Genomic DNA, 19,583 nt, shown 5'->3' with positions numbered 1-19,583 from the left:
TTTTCTACTTCTTTTAACTAGTTTAACATACTAAATAATTTATTACTCAACTCCTTAATCATTATCTGATTAGTTATTGTCATATCATTCGATTTAATCATCGGATGTGAAACCCTGATTCTACATCCAATAGTTATCATACAATGTTTTTATTGTCAATATCATATGATTGGTTAACCATATCTGTAACAGCCTCACTCAGCTTTTAAATATGGTATTTCGTTCTATTTCTTCCTTTAATTAATTCATCAGTTGATTACTTATCGTTATGTCATTCGATTAATCATTGAATGTGAAACCTTGATCTTACATCCAATAATTTTGTTGTCAATATCATAGAATTAAGATATTTTGTTCTTTCTCTTCCTGTAACTGATTTAACATACTAGTTAATCTAAAACTAAACCACTTAATCATCATCCGGTTACTTATCGTTACAATATTTGGTTAATCATCGGATGCAAGATTTTGATCCTACATCCAATGATTGTCATCATATAATTTTATTGTCAATAATTATAAATTAATAATAAATAAATAAATTGATAGTGGTATATACTATAAGTTTGAATAATCAAGTTTGGTAACTTGCCAAGTTTTAAAGGGTTATTTGAATAATCAAGTAACGGTAGAGACTAATAGTGCAACATAACACCTAATTGAGTGACCTTTGTAATTATTTTTTAGAGTTGAGTGACCAAAATGTAACTCCAAGTATAGTTAAGGGACCATTACTACAAATAACCCTTATTTATTTATTTCTTTTATTTCTTTTTTATAAATATTTGGAATGAATTTCCAAGTTTACCCATGGATTTAACGGAAAAATAAACAGACTTGACGAAAGGGACTAGTAATGCAATACCATACATAATTGGGGGACCTCTGCAGCTCTTTTTGGAGTTAACTGACCAAAATGTAACTACGGGTATAGTTCAGGGACCATTGCTATAAAAAACCCAATTTTAAATTTCTAACTTAATTGTCCAATAAGGTACGTGCCCTAATATGCTTTTAGGGTGTAGCCACTCTTATATCCTAAGGCTGAAGGTCTTGGATGGTCGACCTAAGTTTGCTTAATTCATACATTGTGCACCAACATAATACAACGGCGCCCGTTAGATTAAAAACTTATTCCGGCCAAACGGTTTCACTTAAATATAACATCTGTCAATGGTCATTTTCATCTGAAGCGTGATGGTAACTCCTTTTTCCATTTTGGATTTATATTTTAACAAAAAAACTCAAACCAACACAAGTGCCTCTCAGAGTCAGAGTAAAGGAATTATGATAAAGGTGTGATAACATCATAAGAAGAATAATGAGAATGTGATATGCAATGAAGTTAGGTTTTTGTTTAAGGGTGTGGCACGATTGATGATAGGTTTTGTTTTACATGTGAGCGAGGTTCAAACATGGTCATCTAAAGGCCCATTAATGGTTGATCCATGATGTAGAATTACATGACTTTTGAAGAATTAAACCTTGAGCATCAGATGTGAAACCCTAGATGTTTTTTGTCCTATTTCTTCATTTATTGATTTAACATACCCATTAATTAAAAATAAACTCTTTAATCATCATTGTCCAATTACTCATTGTTATATCATGTCATTAATCATCTGTGAAACATTGATCATGCATCCAATAATCATCATATTATGATTTTATTGTCAATATCATAAAAAATCTAGATATTTCATTATTTTTCTTCCTTTAACTGGTTTAATATACTAATGAATTTAGACCTAAACTACTTAATCATCATCCAGTTGTGAGGCAAAGTTCCTATATCCATATAGATTAATCGGGTTTGATATGGGCCTACCTTGGTGTGTTTTGTGAGCACGGATATGCCAATTTAATCATGTACCCTGTAGTATATACAAGGTTGGATACAATATGAGAAAAGGAATTGCAACTGTTTTGCAATACAAGAATATGTACAAACTACTTTTTTCTTTTAAATATCTCTAACACAACCAAATTTTTCCTGAGCTCGTCACCCTCTTTCTAACCAAATGCCAAATGACTGCATACAAAACAAAATTTTGTCTAATGGAATAAAAACTTACAAAAATACATCCCTTGTTTCCAAGGCATTCCATAATCCCACGACTTATGCAAGAGATTCTTAAGTGGCTAACAAATTGTATATACTACTTCCTTGCTCAAATGGTAACAAAAATTACCACCATTTGCTTACCAGCTATAAGGGTGTACTTTAAATGGTTGCTAGTAGACGCCATTACAATTTTCAATGTATAAAAAACATTTGATCCATCTTTATCTGGTTCAAAATTGCCATTGCAACTCTTCAACCTCATTTTGCTCTTAGTTTTTAAAGTTTTACTAAACATTTGAAGGGTAAGCTTCGAGGAAAATAGTGAACCATCGGCTTTGCTTTTTTGAAGACTTGTCTGGTGATTTGTTCAGGGATTGATTGATTGAGTAAAGAAGCCATTTTGTTGCATGTTCATTATCTTGTAGAATTAGCACATTTTCAGCATTTGAATAGATAATTTCTTCAAAACCCAAGATATATATGTCTGATTCACTATTAACCTGAAGAAAATCGTCAATATTTAGACTAGTATGAAGAGATTTCCCTCTTACATTCCATGTTGGTACAAAAACTCGAAAAGATTTAACATATTGACTAGCATTTATTTGAAGTTTTGTGCCACTTATAGATTGAGTGTCAATTGTGGTGCAGGGAAATTATATAAGTCACTTCCTTCTCTCCTTTATGGTGAAAATCTTATGAATAAAAAATTTATTTTTCAGATCTTGATTCCTCCAATAATTTTTGAAACTACTAATGTTTCATCAATTGGGTTCACAAACCTTGTGATTAGGAAGGTCCAAATTCATGTTCTCTTTGATTACTTTCAAAATATGGAATTAAGCAATCTCATATTAGGGCTCATTTAGGAGTGCTTCTTTTCGAAGCGCTTATGTCAGTAACGCTTATGACATAAGCGCTTATATAAAGAAGCAGTTTTTCGTTTCGATGTCACATTTAAAAATGCTTTTACACTACATAAAAGCGCTTTTGATATTTTGTTGAGTGTTTGGTTGACACAGTAAAAGCGCTTTTAAAAGTATCCCTAAAAAAATTTAAAGAATCCCAAAATTTATTGGTGTGCATCGACCTTCTTGGTTAGGTCTCTAGTTCTCTAGTGGTTTGGTGGTGAGGGTTGCGACAGGGGAGGCATCGCGAGGTGTTGGTGGTGCATGCTGGGGGTTTACATATGATTGGCGTCTAGGTTGTTTCTTGGACCGTATGGCTTTTGTGCATTCTAGGATCTTCGGTATTGGACACAGTTTTAGGCAACTAAGGCTGTTGGTTGCAATCTCTATTCCTCTCGTGCCAGGTTTTTTTGTGTGATGGGGCTTTGGGATGTGGGTGGTGATCCAACCCTTACTGTTTTTAGAGATTTTTCTGCATTGACAAGTTTTCTGATAAGGTGATGTAGGCCGACCTCGAGGGGTCTCCCAATTCTCCCTGATGTGTTCGCTGGAACGTTTGTGGGCTTGACATATAATAAATGTTCCCATTATGATATTCTATTGGAAGTTCGTTAGGCTAAGAAGCCAATCTTGATCCCTTTACCTTGTCAGATAGGGTTATAGATTAAGAATCAAGGAGTTGGTATTTGGTACTTATGTTGGCTATGTTCTGACGCTCACGATACGTTGTTATGTACACAGAACTATCGTGCATATGAATTTTTCTTTAACAGTATTACGTTGTGGTGGGTTGTTCTTTGCAGGGCCTGGAGTTGTGCTTTGTTTTGTTTGTTTATTTCGAGTTCTCTGTAGCGGCCAAAGTGGCATGTGTCAAACTCTCTTGTTAGTCCATGACATGTGTAGTACTCTTTCCTATTTTTGAGTTTGTGTCATATGATTTTTCTAAGAAAGTTTTAATGAGGCCACTGTACTCGTGCCTGTCTTTGTATGCATTTTTGGTTTATGACTGAAATTTTATTCTAAAAAACTAGTACACACTTTATTTTTCAATAAAAAAAATAATTTGTACTATTATTTGAGAGCATAAGAAGGGTTTTATTTGTTCTTGTTCGAAAGCATAATAAGGTTTCAATTATATATATATATATATAGAGAGAGAGAGGTAGAGGCAAAAAATAATCCAACATTCAAAACATTAAAAATTGCCATTGATTAATGAATTTTTTAAGAATTGAAAATTTTCATTAAATAAGGATAATATAATAAATGAACAATTTTTCATATGAATTTTTTTTAAAAGCAAAAGCCAAAATAAAATATAGTTCCTATTTTCATAAGACACAATCACCAAACTCATTTTTTCTATGTTAATTCTGATATGAAGTGAAAAAACAAAATAAAAAACCAATTGGTAGTATAAATTCGAAGAATAAAATGAGTTAAGTTGCCAACTGTCGTTCAGTGTACAAGGAAAATGTCCTCATTTTAAAATTTTGGACATAATTGTCCAAACAGGGTGGGTGTCCAAAGATATTTTTGGGGTGTTTATGACATCTCAGGGCCACTGTCTTGGAGGCCCGGCCCAAATTTTCTTAAATTTATACGCTGGCTGGGGACATAAATACAATGGGCTAACGCGTGACTTGCGTGGCCCATTAAATTAGAACGTTAGGCCTTCGCTTGAACATAACGTCTCTCTGGTCGCTTTCCCCTTTGTTTTTTGGTTTTAGATCTTAAACCAAAAACCCAACCCAAGCCACGAACTAGTAAAACACAGAGAGAGAGTGAGAGAGAGAGAGAGAGGGTTGAAGTGAGAAAGAGGGAAGAAGAAGAAGTTCCAGAGCTCGGATTCAAAACCCTTCATCCGTGAATGGAGGACGCTTACGCCAGATCGGTCACTGAGGTAATTCATTAATTCAGTAAATTCACACCTCTGCATGACATTTTCCTGGAAAATCTTACAGTGAATGATAAACTAGCTCCAATCACTTCAGTAATTCAAATTAGGGTGGAAGAATTGAAATGCATTGGAAGCTTTTGGTTCCAGCATTCCTTTGGGAATGTTTTATTCTTCTTCTTGTTTTTCCTTTGGGTTTTCATTTATACGGTCAGTTTTTCAAAATATTTCATTTTTTAACTGTTTCCGTATTCTTGGTTAGGTTTTGGATTTCTTTGGCGTGGACCCGAAAAGGGGTCTCACTGACGCGCAGGTACGGTAGAGTTTATTTGTCCAGACTGTAATTTCTACTGTTCTATTGGTCTTTTAGTTCAAACCCAGTTTTGAAGGTAATTGCTCTTCCTCAAGGTTTCAAGTGTTATGTTGTTTGCAGGTCACGCAACATGCAAGGCTTTATGGTAAAAATGGTATGTTTTTCTGCTCCCAAGTATCAACGCGTATGCATACGTCAATTTAGTTGTTGGGTTCGGTGAAGTAGAGTGCTGGTTTTAGGTACTCTATTTTGTATATGTGAGATAGTATATACACCCTTTGGTTTGACTTGCCTAAGGTAAAACCAAGCACCGTTATATTTCAATTGGCGTTCCATCATTTACTGGTTACGTGGTTTTAGCCTATATTGATGGAAGCTTACACGATGATGAAATTCTTATGTTATTACTAAATTTAGTTACTCTTGGTTTCTTAATTATCTTCCCCAAGCTTGAAATATGAATCCCTTTGTCGTTGTTGTTATTGGCATTATTATGGGTTTTATTCATTTTTCTAATGCTAATGTGGTTTCCTCTTTGGTTTCATGCTTCAAATATGGTCTGCAGTGCTTCCAGAAGAAAAAAGTAAGTACACCATTTTCTTCTTTCCCTCTCCTCTGTCCATCTCACATAAAGAAAGTTTACACGATGTCTGTGTCAGAAATCTGTGAATAATCCCAATTTCATCCTCCATTTGCTTTGATGCAAGATGCTGAGGGAAACTACTTATGATTTAGCAAGAGGGAAACAGAGAGATTTTGATAACCTCTTTTGATTCTCTGGATGGCAATGTACCACCAATAATTTATTAGTACTCCCTATTTCACAAAGTTTAGAAAACCACTATCGTGGTCATTTTAGAAGAGATGGCTGGTTTTGGTGAGTTTGGTGAGAATGAGGAGTTTTAGGAGTTTAAATGCAAATTATTTGCCTGGAATTCATCTTTTAGGAGTATGCTACCAGTATTGATCTAACCTTCTGATAACACCAAAACTTTCCCAAATCAAGATCATGCATTTTATGCCTCTAATGAATATTATCTGCATTCCATACGCAGGGGCTTCATTCTGGAAATTGGTTTTGAAACAGTTTGATGATTTGCTTGTAAAGATATTGATTGTTGCGGCACTGGTTTCATTTGTTCTGGCTTTGATTAATGGAGACACAGGCTTAACAGCTTTTTTGGAGCCTTCTGTAAGATATCATATTTGTCTGCTCTGCTAAACTGATCATTTATTAATATTATTATTGGTTTTTCAAAGTATGCTTAGAAGTTACCATTCAGGAGTATTCTACTAGCCAAAAATGATAGTATGCATGTTCTTGTTTAATCTAATATTATGTTTCCTAATAAACGGAAAAAAAAAAATTGCATGTTGAACTATTGGTTTGGACTGGCCGAAAAAGATTGTTAGCTTAGTTATCGATGCTTAGATGTTTGTCTTGGTGTTTTCTTATGTTCTTCAACTTTTACTTTCCATGTCTAGATGTGATCCTTAGTGTTTGATTTGCACTCAACTATGATTTCTTCAATTACTTCTTTTCCATCTATAAGTCTTGATGTGTGCCTTTTTGTTGAAGTATTAAAACCTATTTTGCAAAAAATTGTTGAGCTCTTGATCCTTTACAAATTAAGGCTTTGATACAATTAATGATAACTGTTTTCTGTATCTGTTGTTGATTAAGCTCATGGGATACAACTTGGTCTTAATAAAGATTCTTTTGTTTTGAAATTATTGGATGCACAGGTTATCCTCATGATATTGGCTGCAAATGCAGCAGTAGGAGTGATTACAGAAACCAATGCAGAAAAGGCTCTTGAGGTAATTTTTACCTTTATTGTGTTTAAGAATTCTCATAGCTACGAGAAAACATCTTGAAAGGCTACAAAGTTTTAAGTTCTGTCTATTGAAACTTCAAGTTATGTACAGTATGTCTACTGGCCATTAACACTTGTGTTAATATCCTTCATCACCCTTCCCCATGTACACATGTCTACCTTTTTCAATGCACATGTGTTTAGGTGACATGGACTCCCAACGTTGTAGTCTTATTTTCTGTTGCATGTTGTAGAATAAGAATGCATGAATTACTACTTAACCTACTTTTTGTTGTGGAAATTCATTACTTAGCCCATGTAGCTTCAGCTCGTTCTGATTCCTTCTTTTTAACCTTGATATTGTAGGAGCTACGTGCATACCAAGCTGATATCGCAACTGTGCTGCGCAATGGTAAATATTTTTGTTTATGAAGTCACTTGACTATGCTAAATGATGTTTATAGTATGTTATGATTTCATGTTTTTAGTCCTTTTTTTTATTTCAAAGTTTCTTTCCGGAGCTTAAATTGTGAAGTTCAGATCATAAGTGTATGGTAGTACACCCTTTTACTGTGAGGTGCTGGTAGAGACCGCACCAGTATGGCTGTATGCTTGTGATGTAGTTAGTTGGCTTTGTTTGAAAAAGAAATCCCTTCATAGCTATTCACATCGCTGAGCTGTCTGCCAAAGATTTGGGTGAATTGTAAAACATATCTATTGTTGTCCATTCTTTTGGATGCTTCATTTTTGTGGTTAAACATTGCTCATTGCTGGATCTTGGGAATAAAAAGACAAATGGAAGGAACATTGTCAATAATGCCTGGAAAAGGAAGATAATTGCTAACTAAGCACAACTTAAGCTTTTGGAAGTAGTGCTTGACCAACAAAATCTTATGAACATCATATCAAATTTCTTGATTCTTTTAAATTACTCAAGACTATGTCATCCTTTATCACCCAAACCTGATGTAACAGTAACTCCTTGCAGGTTGCTTCTCCATACTTCCAGCAACAGAGCTCGTCCCCGGTGATATTGTAGAAGTGGCTGGTGAGTTGGTCACCTGCTTTGAGTCTGCAAAATTGGCATATTATTGTGGTTAATCATAAATTCTAATTTTTTGTTGCGTAAAATGCATAGTGGGATGCAAAATTCCAGCCGATATGAGAATGATTGAGATGCTAAGTAATCAGTTACGTGTTGATCAGGCAATTCTTACAGGTATATTTGTTTTATGTACTGGACATAGTAATTCACATGGATATTTGTTTTTATTGTTTTTGTGAATTGCATGGATCACAATTGTTGAGTATGTTATGATTAAGCACATGCTGGATCCAATTGAGCGGAGAATTTTTGTTTGATGATGGCAGGTGAGAGTTGCTCTGTGGAAAAAGAGCTTGAGTCCACCACTGCAACAAATGTTGTATATCAAGACAAGACAAATATTCTTTTCTCGGTAAAAAATTTATATGATTTATGAAGCTAATATACTGGATCCAATTTATATGTACTGATTTACCTATTTTATAAACTTGAGGGAATGTGATAAGCAAGTTGTGCATTTCTTATGTCTTATTCTTGTTTTTTTTGGTTGGGTAATCAGTTCCAAAGCAATGATTAACTTCCTGCATATCGTGGTCCCCAGGGTACAGTAGTTGTGGCTGGTAGGGCTAGAGCTATCGTAGTAGGAGTTGGAACACACACTGCTATGGGCGGCATACATGATTCAATGTTGCGAACAGAAGATGTAAGCACTTTTAATTCAGTTTTGCAGTAGTTTGTCTCTAGACACGTGATTTTACCAAAGTCAGTAGCATGTTATCTTGCTTTAAATTTTGAAAGCTCTTTCTAGCATTGTATTCTGCAAAGCTGTTTGTGTACTGCCACTTTAGTGTCTCGGTCAAAGAGGTGTGGTTCTGTGTGTTTTTATGTTTCTCCATCTCTTCCTAGTTCAAACATCGGTAGCAAAATGATGGAAAGAGTCACGTTGCAGAGCGTAGTGCTTGAAATATATTAATTTTACTTCATGGAGACCATTTGCAAAGTTCACCAAGATTATGGACTTAGTACTTTACGAAATGATGTCCCTTCCTCTATGCCCCTCCCCCTTTTTTCTTAAACTCGACAGGAAATAAAACTTGAAAGAAAGATCCTTTGTTGAAATGATATTTTCTACATATACAAGCTGTGTTTACTTCCAATTATTCAAATATATGGCTGCTTGCAGGAAGTGACGCCATTGAAAAAGAAGCTGGATGAGTTTGGTACTTTCTTGGCCAAGGTAATTCCCCAAGTTTTTATTTTGGCCACTGATCTCAAGTAATTTTTATTGTTAGTATCATACTTGTGTTTTCAGATATTACTTATGGTTTTCTTAACGTTTGTTGCATTATTAGGTTATTGCTGGCATATGTGTACTGGTATGGATTGTCAATATTGGTCATTTTCGTGACCCTGCTCATGGTGGGCTCTTGCGTGGTGCAATTCATTACTTTAAGGTAATTTTTCTAGTAAATTTGATCAATTTTAAGGTTAATGTTTGATTAACTTTTATCCATCATATTTCTGTTTCAATGGCTCTTCCTCCGCACTTTATGTTTACAAACTGTTTTCTTGTGGCCACTAAGATTGCAGTAGCACTTGCAGTTGCAGCAATCCCTGAAGGACTTCCAGCTGTTGTTACAACGTGGGTACTTGAACTTTTACTTGGTGTATAGAACAAATGTGTGTACTAGTTAATTTACCCTTTCAAAAGCCACTGCATCCTGAGACTAGGTCCCAATATGGATTTGATTATTGGTTGTCTCATTATAGTGTGGGTTAGGTGATAGAGCAATGGGGTGCTACTTTTTCAGCTTGGAAAAGGCACCCCATTGTGGGACTAGGTTTTGATATGGATTTGATTATTGGTTGTCTTATAATCAAACAACGTGTGGGGTAGGTGATAGAGCTGGAAGTGGAGTGCCAATTTGTTTAATGAGAATCTAATTAGCCATAGATTGAGGTCTCACGTTGTGTAGTCTATCGGTTGGGTGGGACTGAAATGGAATAGAGAAGAAAAGAGGAAAAGTGGGTGTTCTTTATGGCTCTTTCTCTCGAACTGTTCAGCTGTAAGTAACTTAATTTGACAGCAAGCATTTAAGTTCTTGAGTTCTTGTTTGTGCATATAGGCTGTTTTGTTGATTTCTTGAGAATTAATGGAATCTGCTGATATTCCGGTGGATAAATTGTAGTGTATTTTCATGTCTCCTCTCAATTTCTGTTGGAATCCTGTTTATCAATATGGATTGAGGTTTAAATTAGAAAGTATTAATACTGAGAAATTTCTTAAAACCTTGATTTTATAATTGGAGTGTAATATGTTATCTCTAGGAAGTCATTAAGATTAACCAGTATCTAATAGGAAGCTTATCCATATCTGATGCTTTTCTTTATGATGGTCTTTCTTTGTTCTTGTTCTAGTTGTTTGGCTCTTGGGACAAAACGTATGGCTCGGTTGAATGCCATTGTAAGGTCTTTGCCTTCTGTTGAGACCTTAGGCTGCACTACAGTAATTTGCAGTGACAAAACTGGAACTCTGACAACCAATATGATGTCTGCCTCAAAGGTGATTATATAATGACCTTGCCATAGTAAACAATTGAATATGGTTGATTTATTTATTTTTTTGCTTTCCTAAATTGCTGTAAATAGCCAGGAACAAAAATTGTCACTTGGTACATTTGAGGCTTCATATTGTCTATATGTATTACTTGCAGTTGAACCTTGTAATAACTTACTTCCTAAGGATGCAACACATGCACAACACACACACACACACACACACATTTATGCAGTGATGGAAGAGGCACAGAAATGCACCCTCATGTGCATACTTTATGGAATGTTGGATGAATCAAGGAATTTATGAGTACATAACATGAAGGACGACATGATTTTTGGTCTGTCACATGTGAAATAGTATTTGTTATTTGATAAGTCATCAGTGCAATCGATAGAAGTTTCTTTGCTTTGCTTACTAGGTTTCACAAGAACTATATTAAATTGGCTTGGCTACCTGATTTGATAATCTCAATACCTGATTTAAAATCCTGGAGTGTTAATTTTAAACTTTCTTCACAAATTACCGTCGTTGGTGGCTTGGTGCAGTTATGTTGCTTTCAAATAAATTTTCACCCGTTGCTACTGCTATCTCTTCAGGTTTGTGTACTTCATACTGTACAGCATGCTCCGGTTATTTCTGAGTACAGTGTCAGTGGAACAACATATGCACCGGAAGGCACAATTTTTGACAGTACTGGGCTTCAGGTAGTTCACTATTGCATATTTGGCATATTGCCAAGCGTGGCTGAAAGTAAAGAATAAAGACATGTGACACTGTGTGTGAACTTTGTTTCATATAGTATTGTACTTAATTCACTTGCAAGTCATCTGATAAGGTTCCTAATTTCTTAGCACATCTGTGTCCCATATCAGTTTTCAAGAATGAAAACCAATATCAAGCTTTTAAAGGTAGGGAAAAGTATACATATTATATAGATATATCAGGCTAGATCTGGAGAGAAGTCCACGCTTGAATAATTTTGTATATATAGATAAAAATTCAAACCGTACAAGCTTTGTTTAATTTATTTTATTTTATTTTTTGGTCTGAACAGTACAAGGTTGAACTGCATACTGTTCAAGCAGATACAGCTCTTCAAATGTGAATTTGCCTACCTTCAGATAAACAAATTTGAATGTATTACATTAGGGTTGCCTTTCCCTTCAGTGTACTTAAATGTTTATGTTCTGCCTTTTAATATAAAAACTTAGTCAACGTAATAATCTTTGCGGTTCTATAAATGATACCTGGCATAATTTTTAAATGCTTCATTCAGGTTCTCCTATTTAGTTCTGCACTGATTTGATGTGTGATCTATTTTTCAGCTCGAACTTCCAGCTCAGTCACCTTGTCTTCTTCACATAGCAATGTGTTCAGCGCTATGCAATGAATCTATCCTGCAATATAATCCCGACAAGGGTAACTATGAAAAGATTGGCGAGTCAACTGAAGTAGCTCTCCGTGTTCTTGCAGAGAAGGTTCTTTTCAGTACTTATTCTAAAGTCTCAAGATCAGCTAATAACTGCAGTTTTCAATTCTTATTCTTTGTTCCCCTTCTTTTCTCTGTTCTGTTTATTGTGCAGTTATTCATGGTCTATACTTGTAAGTTTTTAAATTCACTTTCATTCCTTTCCAGATTGGTCTTCCTGGCTTTGATTCTATGCCTTCTTCTCTGAATATGCTGAGCAAGCATGAACGTGCGTCTTACTGTAATCACTACTGGGAGGACCATTTCAAAAAGGTTTGTGTTGTGACCCCTTTCCCTCTCAGATCATGCCCCAAAAAATAAATGGAAGCTAAAATTGTGAGTTAAGAATAAAATATCATATTAGTAGGTATGTTCTATAATTTCCAACTATCCAATCTTTTTGGAAATTGTATGTTATATTCTTCTGCTTTTATATATTTTAATTTTTCTATATTTATATCATATTTGGTATTATATGGAACATATATTTCTGCGTAATTAAATCTTTTGATGAATCATGATGTTTTAATGCTGATTCGCCACCTTACTGAACAACTTGGAATAATTTGTTATTGCTTCTACTTGTTGGTTTGTCTTCTTGTGTATTTCTGGTTTGCTTCTGGTTGTATATGTTTATTCATCAATGTTGCCCTTCTTCAAGTTTAATGTCATAAGTAGTAACGGTGGAACTGTTTACTTGATAAATACAAAAGGAAATACAGTGGAACAATTCTGACTTGGGATTTCTGTTTCCTAAGATTTGGTATTTGCTTATTGGTTTAATATATGCTTTGCAGATTTCTGTTGCAGATTTTACACGTGATCGGAAGATGATGAGTGTCCTTTGTAGCCGAAACCAGTTGCAGATTATGTTTTCAAAAGGTGCTCCAGAGAGTATTATTTCTAGATGCACAAATATTCTGTGCAATGATGATGGTTCTACCATACCACTGACTGCTAGTATCCAAGCTGAGCTGGAGTCAAGGTTCCATAGGTTAGAAATATTTTGTTCATCATTGATTGACTATGTTGTCATTTAAGTTATTTTGTACAATTGAATTGTACAGTGTTACATATATTTAGAGAATCTTTACACTGAAATTCTTTAGGTGGTCTCAACTCATTTTATATTCTGTTCACTGGACATTTTAAGACCCCCCAAAATGAGTTAGTCGTTAAGATTTGAATCTCTTTGGATAGGCGCATGAGTTTTGGCTTCAGTTTATGTCTCTTTTTTTGTTTTGTTGAGAAAATCTCTAAGGCAAGAGGGTTTACACTGTTCTTAGGTTTTAGTACCCATTAATACACTCTGCGATGAACTCATATGTAGTGATGGGGGCATATTTCTCATATTTTGTAATGTAAATTGGTAAACTTGGATTTGGGAATAGCTTAATTTTTGTATTGTCGCTATAGTTTAATACTCCTTTCATATATTTTACTCTCTCTGTCTCTCTCTTTCTCTGTCTGTCTGTCTGTCTGTCTCTCTCTCTCTCTCTCTCTCTCTCTCTCTCTCTCTCTAAAGCTTAAGTTTTCATTGTTTGTTACTCACATGGTATGTAAAAGTTCTACCAGTCAAACCTGTCTAATTTTTGTACTGGCAAGCTTGGAATTTTTTTGAGATCATTTCGTTGTATAGATAAATATTCTTTGGTCAGTTTTGCAGGAAAGGAAACATTAAGATGCTTGGCTCTGGCCTTCAAGCGGATGCCCATGGGTCTGCAGAGTCTCTCCCATAATGATGAAAATGATCTTACATTCATTGGGTTGGTATGCCTTCTATTCCAAATAGAGAGTCAAGTTTGTTTGGTGTTTATATCAAATATTTTGCTACTGTGCTTAATACTTCATTTTATTTGTTTAGTTTGCACGATATGGATGTCATTTCCCCCTGTTGGTTAACAATATTTCTTTTAATTGTATACATTCTTCCTCTGTTTCTTTTGAAGGTTGGAATGCTTGATCCACCAAGAGAGGAAGTGAGAAATGCTATGCTTTCATGCATGACTGCTGGCATACGTGTTATAGTTGTCACTGGGGATAACAAGGTAAGTTTGTCCTTTAATGCATGGATGTATGCTCATGCACATGTATATCCACATACATGGTTAGAACAGTCCTGCTGATTTTGGACACGATTTTAGACCACAGCCGAATCCCTTTGCCGCAAGATAGGTGCTTTTGATCACTTGGCAGATCTTGCTGGACACTCTTACACTGCGACTGAGTTTGAAGAATTACCAGCATTGCAGAAAACACTGGCATTGCAACGTATGGCACTATTCACCAGGTATGCTGGTTGCATCTGTGCTGTATCTTGTCACTTTTCTATGGAAAGCTTAGGTATTTATCATGTGTTCCATCTTTTGAAATAATTTTTTCAGTCATTTTCTCTTTCAAATTATTTAGTGATTATGCATTATATGTTTCTGGTTTGTTAGGGTTGAACCTTCTCATAAAAGGATGCTGGTTGAGGCCTTGCGGCACCAGAATGAAGTGGTACAGTCCTCTATAACTTTATCACTGGATGATGAATCATTTTATACACGCAAGAACTTCTTTTTCATGCTAAGAATCGGTGTTTTGCTCCCATAAAATTTGTAAAAGAAACTTATTCATTAAGGATTGTGCGTACAGAGGAGTGAGAATTGCAGAGTCTAAATGGGAAAATAAAAATGGCTGTTATACTTTGCTTTGGATTAGACATTAAGAAGCTCTCTTAGCAAATATGTAATGTAACTGACGAAAAAAGGATTTTTTTTTTTTTTTCAGCTGTGTTAGTTGTGTGTGTGTAGTGTGTGATTAGTTGTGGTCGTACTTATTTCCATACACTTGTTTAGACTTCTCTAAAGCTTTAGGGTGCTTGGAATTTTGTTAGGTTGCAATGACTGGTGATGGTGTTAATGATGCGCCTGCACTAAAGAAGGCAGATATTGGAATTGCCATGGGTTCAGGAACAGCTGTTGCCAAGGTGCTCATTTCTTGTACTCTAATTAATGCTTTCTTTTTCTGGTCAGAAACTTAAAGCACAACCCATGCACTGTCTGAGGGCCCCCCTAACAGCATGATAGTGTCTGATGATTGTTGCAGTCTTCAAACTGAAGTTTCTGAGTAACTATACTTATCACTAGGTGAAGAGGCCATTGGTAAGTGGCCTCTTCTGAAGTAGCATTTCATGTTAGCTTATTCTAAAAGCATCTCTGCCTATATGTAATTTCTTTGCCCTGTATGATTAAAGACAAGAGTATGTACTGGATACACTGTTTTCATCCATGTCATTCCAAAATCAACCTCTATACTATTGGGTCCTAGAGCCATTCTCAGCTTAGAGAACATTGTGGCACCCTAATTTTTACAATAGCAGTTGAGAAGCCTGTATGGTTCTATTAAAAAAAAGTTATAAGCAGTATTCTTGGTTTCATTGTCATTCATGTTGTTTTTTGCTCTTCTGATCACTGTTATCCTTGCCTTCATCAGAGTGCGTCGGACATGGTTTTGGCCGACGACAATTTTGCTACTATTGTTGCGGTATGCCTGTCTTTTGCCATTATTCTTTTTATTTTATTTTTTGTATTTCTAGTACTTTTAAGAAATGAGGACTTGAGTTAAAAGTTATACCTCTGCCATTCAACTTTATGAATGGTCAACTTTTGGCAGGCTGTTGCAGAGGGAAGGGCTATATACAATAACACAAAGCAATTTATCAGATATATGATCTCTTCAAATATCGGTGAAGTAGTTTGTATATTCGTGGCAGCTGTACTTGGCATACCTGATACCCTTGCCCCTGTAAGTTCATTTAATGTTCAGATTTTGAGCTTTCATTTTCCAACTCATTCTATGTGAGAACAGTAATGTGTTCTGCTTCTTTTACTTTCATTTCCTAGGTTTAGTTAGACCTTTTGCATACATATTAGTTGATGAGCCTGTTTGTTTGTTGTATTTTTCGTAATACTTTATGAAAACTTTTTCCAGGTCCAGCTGCTGTGGGTCAACTTAGTTACTGATGGATTGCCTGCCACTGCTATTGGTTTTAATAAGCAAGATTCTGATGTGATGAAGGCTAAACCTCGTAAGGTATTGCATTAATTTAATCTGCTATTGCAACCGTCCAATTTTAGTTATGTCTGCACTCCATGCACTCAATGTCAGAACTTTGAGTTTTTCATGGACTTGTCTCCATTTGCTAGTGAAGAATTATAGTAATTGGACAGTTTTGTTTTGTTTTCTTTCATTAAGTGTATGTATGTTTTATGATCCCATCATGATATTATCTTAATCTCATAAAACTATTCTTTTGTGGTTGAAAGAATCCAATTTTCGGCGTCACATCACTTTAACTTCTGTTTATGTGCAGGTCAATGAAGCAGTTGTTAGTGGGTGGTTGTTTTTTCGTTATTTGGTAATCGGAGGTATGCATAAATCACATTTGACATGGCTCCTAGTGATTGTTGATGTCGAATACATTTGGTTTGCTTCCTATCAACCTTCTAAAATAGCACACGAGGACTGCTCTACATTAATAAATATAATGAAAAATTGTAAAGCCTTATAAACTATAGGCCTTATACATATTGTTTTGAATCCATCTTTGAGTCACTTTATTGATTAGTTTTATTGTCTCAGGCTTGATAAATATGCAAATGTCTCACATTCATAAGCTAACTTTTGAACGAAAAGTATTGGGATCACTTACTGAATGACCTTTCGTTCCCTACTTGTTTCTTGGTTGCATTTTTTTTCCATATGAATTAATACAAAATAGGACTCTGGGTTCACAATCTTGTTTTTCATAATTATATGTTGCAATATCCAGAATTAATGCTGGCGATTAGTTAAGAACTAAGACATAACATGAAACCATTTACAGTTTTTCTATAAATCTTTTCACCTTGGTGAATCTCTAAAGTGAAATTTTTAATTGCTGTCTTTCTTATATAAATTATTGGTGAACTGGATAACAAATCGCTAGGGTAGTAGCAGGTTAATAATCAGTAATTCAGTTTACTGTACATGTGTTTGTTTATTTTCATTCAACTTCCAATGAAGGTTTATGAATTGCAGCCTATGTTGGGCTCGCCACAGTTGCGGGATTTATTTGGTGGTTTCTTTACTTTGATAGCGGTCCTAAACTGCCGTATTCTGAATTGGTAAGATCCTATGGACTGAAGTCCCACCTTGTTTTAAATTATTGTTAGATCTCTTTTGTGACTAAGAGTCAAAGTAAATGGAGGAATTCTTCAGGCTGTTCACTGGTTTCTGTGGTTTTGATTACAATTTTTTAATTATTACCTCGGAATAGAAAGGTGTGTAGATAATATCCTTTGTTATGTTTAATTTGTAGTTTTTCAGTTTCTTAGTTATTTTGTTTCAGATGAACTTCGACTCATGCTCAACGAGGGAGACAACTTATCCGTGCAGTATATTTGATGATCGCCATCCATCAACAGTCTCCATGACTGTGCTCGTGGTTGTTGAAATGTTCAATGCCTTGAATAATCTCAGCGAAAATCAGTCTCTTCTGTAAGTATATACTTCGATATTTATAATATTACAATTTTCTTCTGATATTTAAATAAGAAACTATTGCTGCAACTCATTTGATTTATCGGATTGAAAGCATGTAAAATTTCTTTTTAGTCCTGCTTTGTATAATGTCTTGTTCCTTTATGGTAGTATATAGTAAGGCAGTGTTCTTGTAGCTTTTCTAATATTTCGCAATTTTCACCCTTGACTGGATTATCCTTGTTCTCTTTATAGTTGTTATGGCAACCATTCAGGGTTGTTGTCCTTGCTTTGTATATTGTCTTGTTTACCATTGATATATGAATTATTGCAACATAATATATGTTTTGATTGTTTCTGGGTAGTTGTAGATTAGACTTACTTTAGCACTGACTTTCTGTGGTTTCCAGGGTTATCCCTCCGTGGAGTAACTTGTGGCTAGTTGGTTCAATCATTCTAACGATGATCCTTCATGTGCTAATATTATATGTCCATCCACTCTCTGTTCTTTTCTCTGTAAGTAGTTTCGTGTATTTGTGCTTGTGATTGTTGGTTTCTGTTTTCCTTTTTTATTTTATAGAAATGAACATAATTAATGGTCTCGTAATATTTTCTGCTGTAGGTAACACCATTATCTTGGTCTGAGTGGACGGTTGTGTTATACCTTTCATTTCCTGTATGTGGCTTACCCTCTCATAGTCCTTTTTTGTGATTCCCTTTTTTGACTATTATTAAGATGACAATTTCTCTTACGATTGGAATATAATACTTTTCGGCTATAAAATGCATGATATCAATGTGAGACATTTTCTCTAAGATTTTAGCTCTTAATTTAAGGCATTAATAGTTGGATGTGCTGGATTAACATTTCTTACATAAAAATTTTGTGTGGGTAAATAACTAATGATTTCTTTCCTTTTTATTACATATATAATCAGAATATTGCTTTGGGAAGTTAAAAAAAAGTTATCAAATTCGTGTGTTAAGAAGTGACAGTTTGTCTCTTAATGCAAAAAAAGCATTATAAAGATTTAAAATTCATAGAAACTTACACATGGTGGGGCTGTAAATGTGTTACTTTTGTAAGCTAAGCAATAATTCTGTCTGGAAATGATACATCATAACTGCCTTTGGCAGCTAGTCTTTGTCAACACTCATTCAAGCTTCATTCATTATCTGATTTAGGTTATTATCATCGATGAAGTGCTAAAGTTCTTCTCAAGAAGTTCCACTGGTAAGATCTTTATCCTTTTCGTGAAGTCTCATCATTTTCATCTCAACGCAATGCATGTATGACTAATGCTAACTCGCATTGTGTTCGAGAAACAATATTGCCCACTTATAAATTTCGGGGGCTGTTGCTTTTGTATGTAGGTATACGGTGGTTCAGTTTCCGGTGGAGGAGGCCCGATTCACTGCCAAAAAAGGAATTGCATGAGAAATAGAAATGGAGATTTATGCGACCCAATTTTTTGAGACCCCAACACTGGAGGAGACGAACTCCTTATTGTGAAAGCCTATATGTTTTGACATATCCTTCAACAGATAGGAGGAGCCGTGCATTCATAATGGATTCAAATGCTTCCTCAAGATATAGGAGTGGCTAGCGTTGTAATTTTATAGGTACTATTTTACCCTCATTTTGATCTTCTGTATACAAATTACCTGGCGAAGAGCGCCATTAAATGAAGGAAAAGTTCCCAAAAACAAATACAAAAGACGGCCCTCTGGTTATTTTGGGTCTTATATCATTAAGTTATTTTTGTTAAAAGTGTTTTCTTTCTCATGGTGGTGGGTTTTCTTTCTTATAAAACCATCTTATGAAACATTTATTTCTAATGTTAATGTCGTTAAGATTGAATAAATTTTGTCAAATGTAAAACCTTGATCAGCGACCTTATTGCTTTCTTTGACGGTAACATTATTGTAAATTTCTAATTCACCGGAAAAAAAAATATATATATATATATATATATAAATATAGGCTTGCAATTACAGCTGTGAA

At 34.9% G+C, this 19,583-nt stretch overlaps 1 protein-coding gene across 2 annotated transcripts; it reads left to right on the top strand.

The window, feature by feature from the left end:
* LOC18788384 (calcium-transporting ATPase 3, endoplasmic reticulum-type) lies at positions 4,705-19,361 on the top strand. 2 transcript variants are annotated; one of them, XM_020554649.1, is made up of 34 exons: positions 4,705-4,876; positions 5,133-5,183; positions 5,304-5,337; positions 5,749-5,766; positions 6,239-6,375; positions 6,930-7,004; positions 7,367-7,412; positions 7,989-8,048; positions 8,139-8,219; positions 8,372-8,457; positions 8,647-8,748; positions 9,229-9,282; positions 9,398-9,499; positions 9,629-9,687; positions 10,464-10,608; positions 11,202-11,309; positions 11,931-12,083; positions 12,242-12,346; positions 12,871-13,067; positions 13,732-13,843; positions 14,023-14,121; positions 14,218-14,363; positions 14,515-14,572; positions 14,952-15,044; positions 15,551-15,601; positions 15,731-15,862; positions 16,049-16,150; positions 16,431-16,485; positions 17,138-17,223; positions 17,448-17,596; positions 17,989-18,094; positions 18,201-18,254; positions 18,764-18,812; positions 18,953-19,361. In XM_020554649.1, the coding sequence occupies exons 1-34, from the start codon at positions 4,844-4,846 to the stop codon at positions 19,021-19,023; spliced, it is 3,009 nt and encodes a 1,002-aa protein (XP_020410238.1). In that variant the 5' UTR covers positions 4,705-4,843; the 3' UTR covers positions 19,024-19,361. The 2 variants fall into 2 exon arrangements, with proteins under 2 accessions (XP_020410238.1, XP_020410239.1); XM_020554650.1 differs by lacking the exons at positions 17,448-17,596; positions 17,989-18,094; positions 18,201-18,254; positions 18,764-18,812; positions 18,953-19,361 and having other exon boundaries at positions 17,123-17,210.

This window comes from Prunus persica, chromosome G1 (genome assembly GCF_000346465.2).
Source record: "Prunus persica cultivar Lovell chromosome G1, Prunus_persica_NCBIv2, whole genome shotgun sequence".
In the NCBI taxonomy this organism is placed as follows: domain Eukaryota; kingdom Viridiplantae; phylum Streptophyta; class Magnoliopsida; order Rosales; family Rosaceae; genus Prunus; species Prunus persica.
The sequence above is the reverse complement of the archived record's forward strand: the minus strand, read 5'-3'. Positions and strand labels throughout refer to the sequence as shown.

Coding starts and splice junctions, on each gene's coding strand:
- LOC18788384 (XM_020554649.1), top strand. CDS start 4,844: ATGGAGGACGCTTACGCCAGATCGGTCACTGAG. Junction 8,458..8,646: donor AGACAAATATTCTTTTCTCG/GTAAAAAATTTA, acceptor CGTGGTCCCCAG/GGTACAGTAGTTGTGGCTGG. Junction 10,609..11,201: donor ATATGATGTCTGCCTCAAAG/GTGATTATATAA, acceptor CTATCTCTTCAG/GTTTGTGTACTTCATACTGT.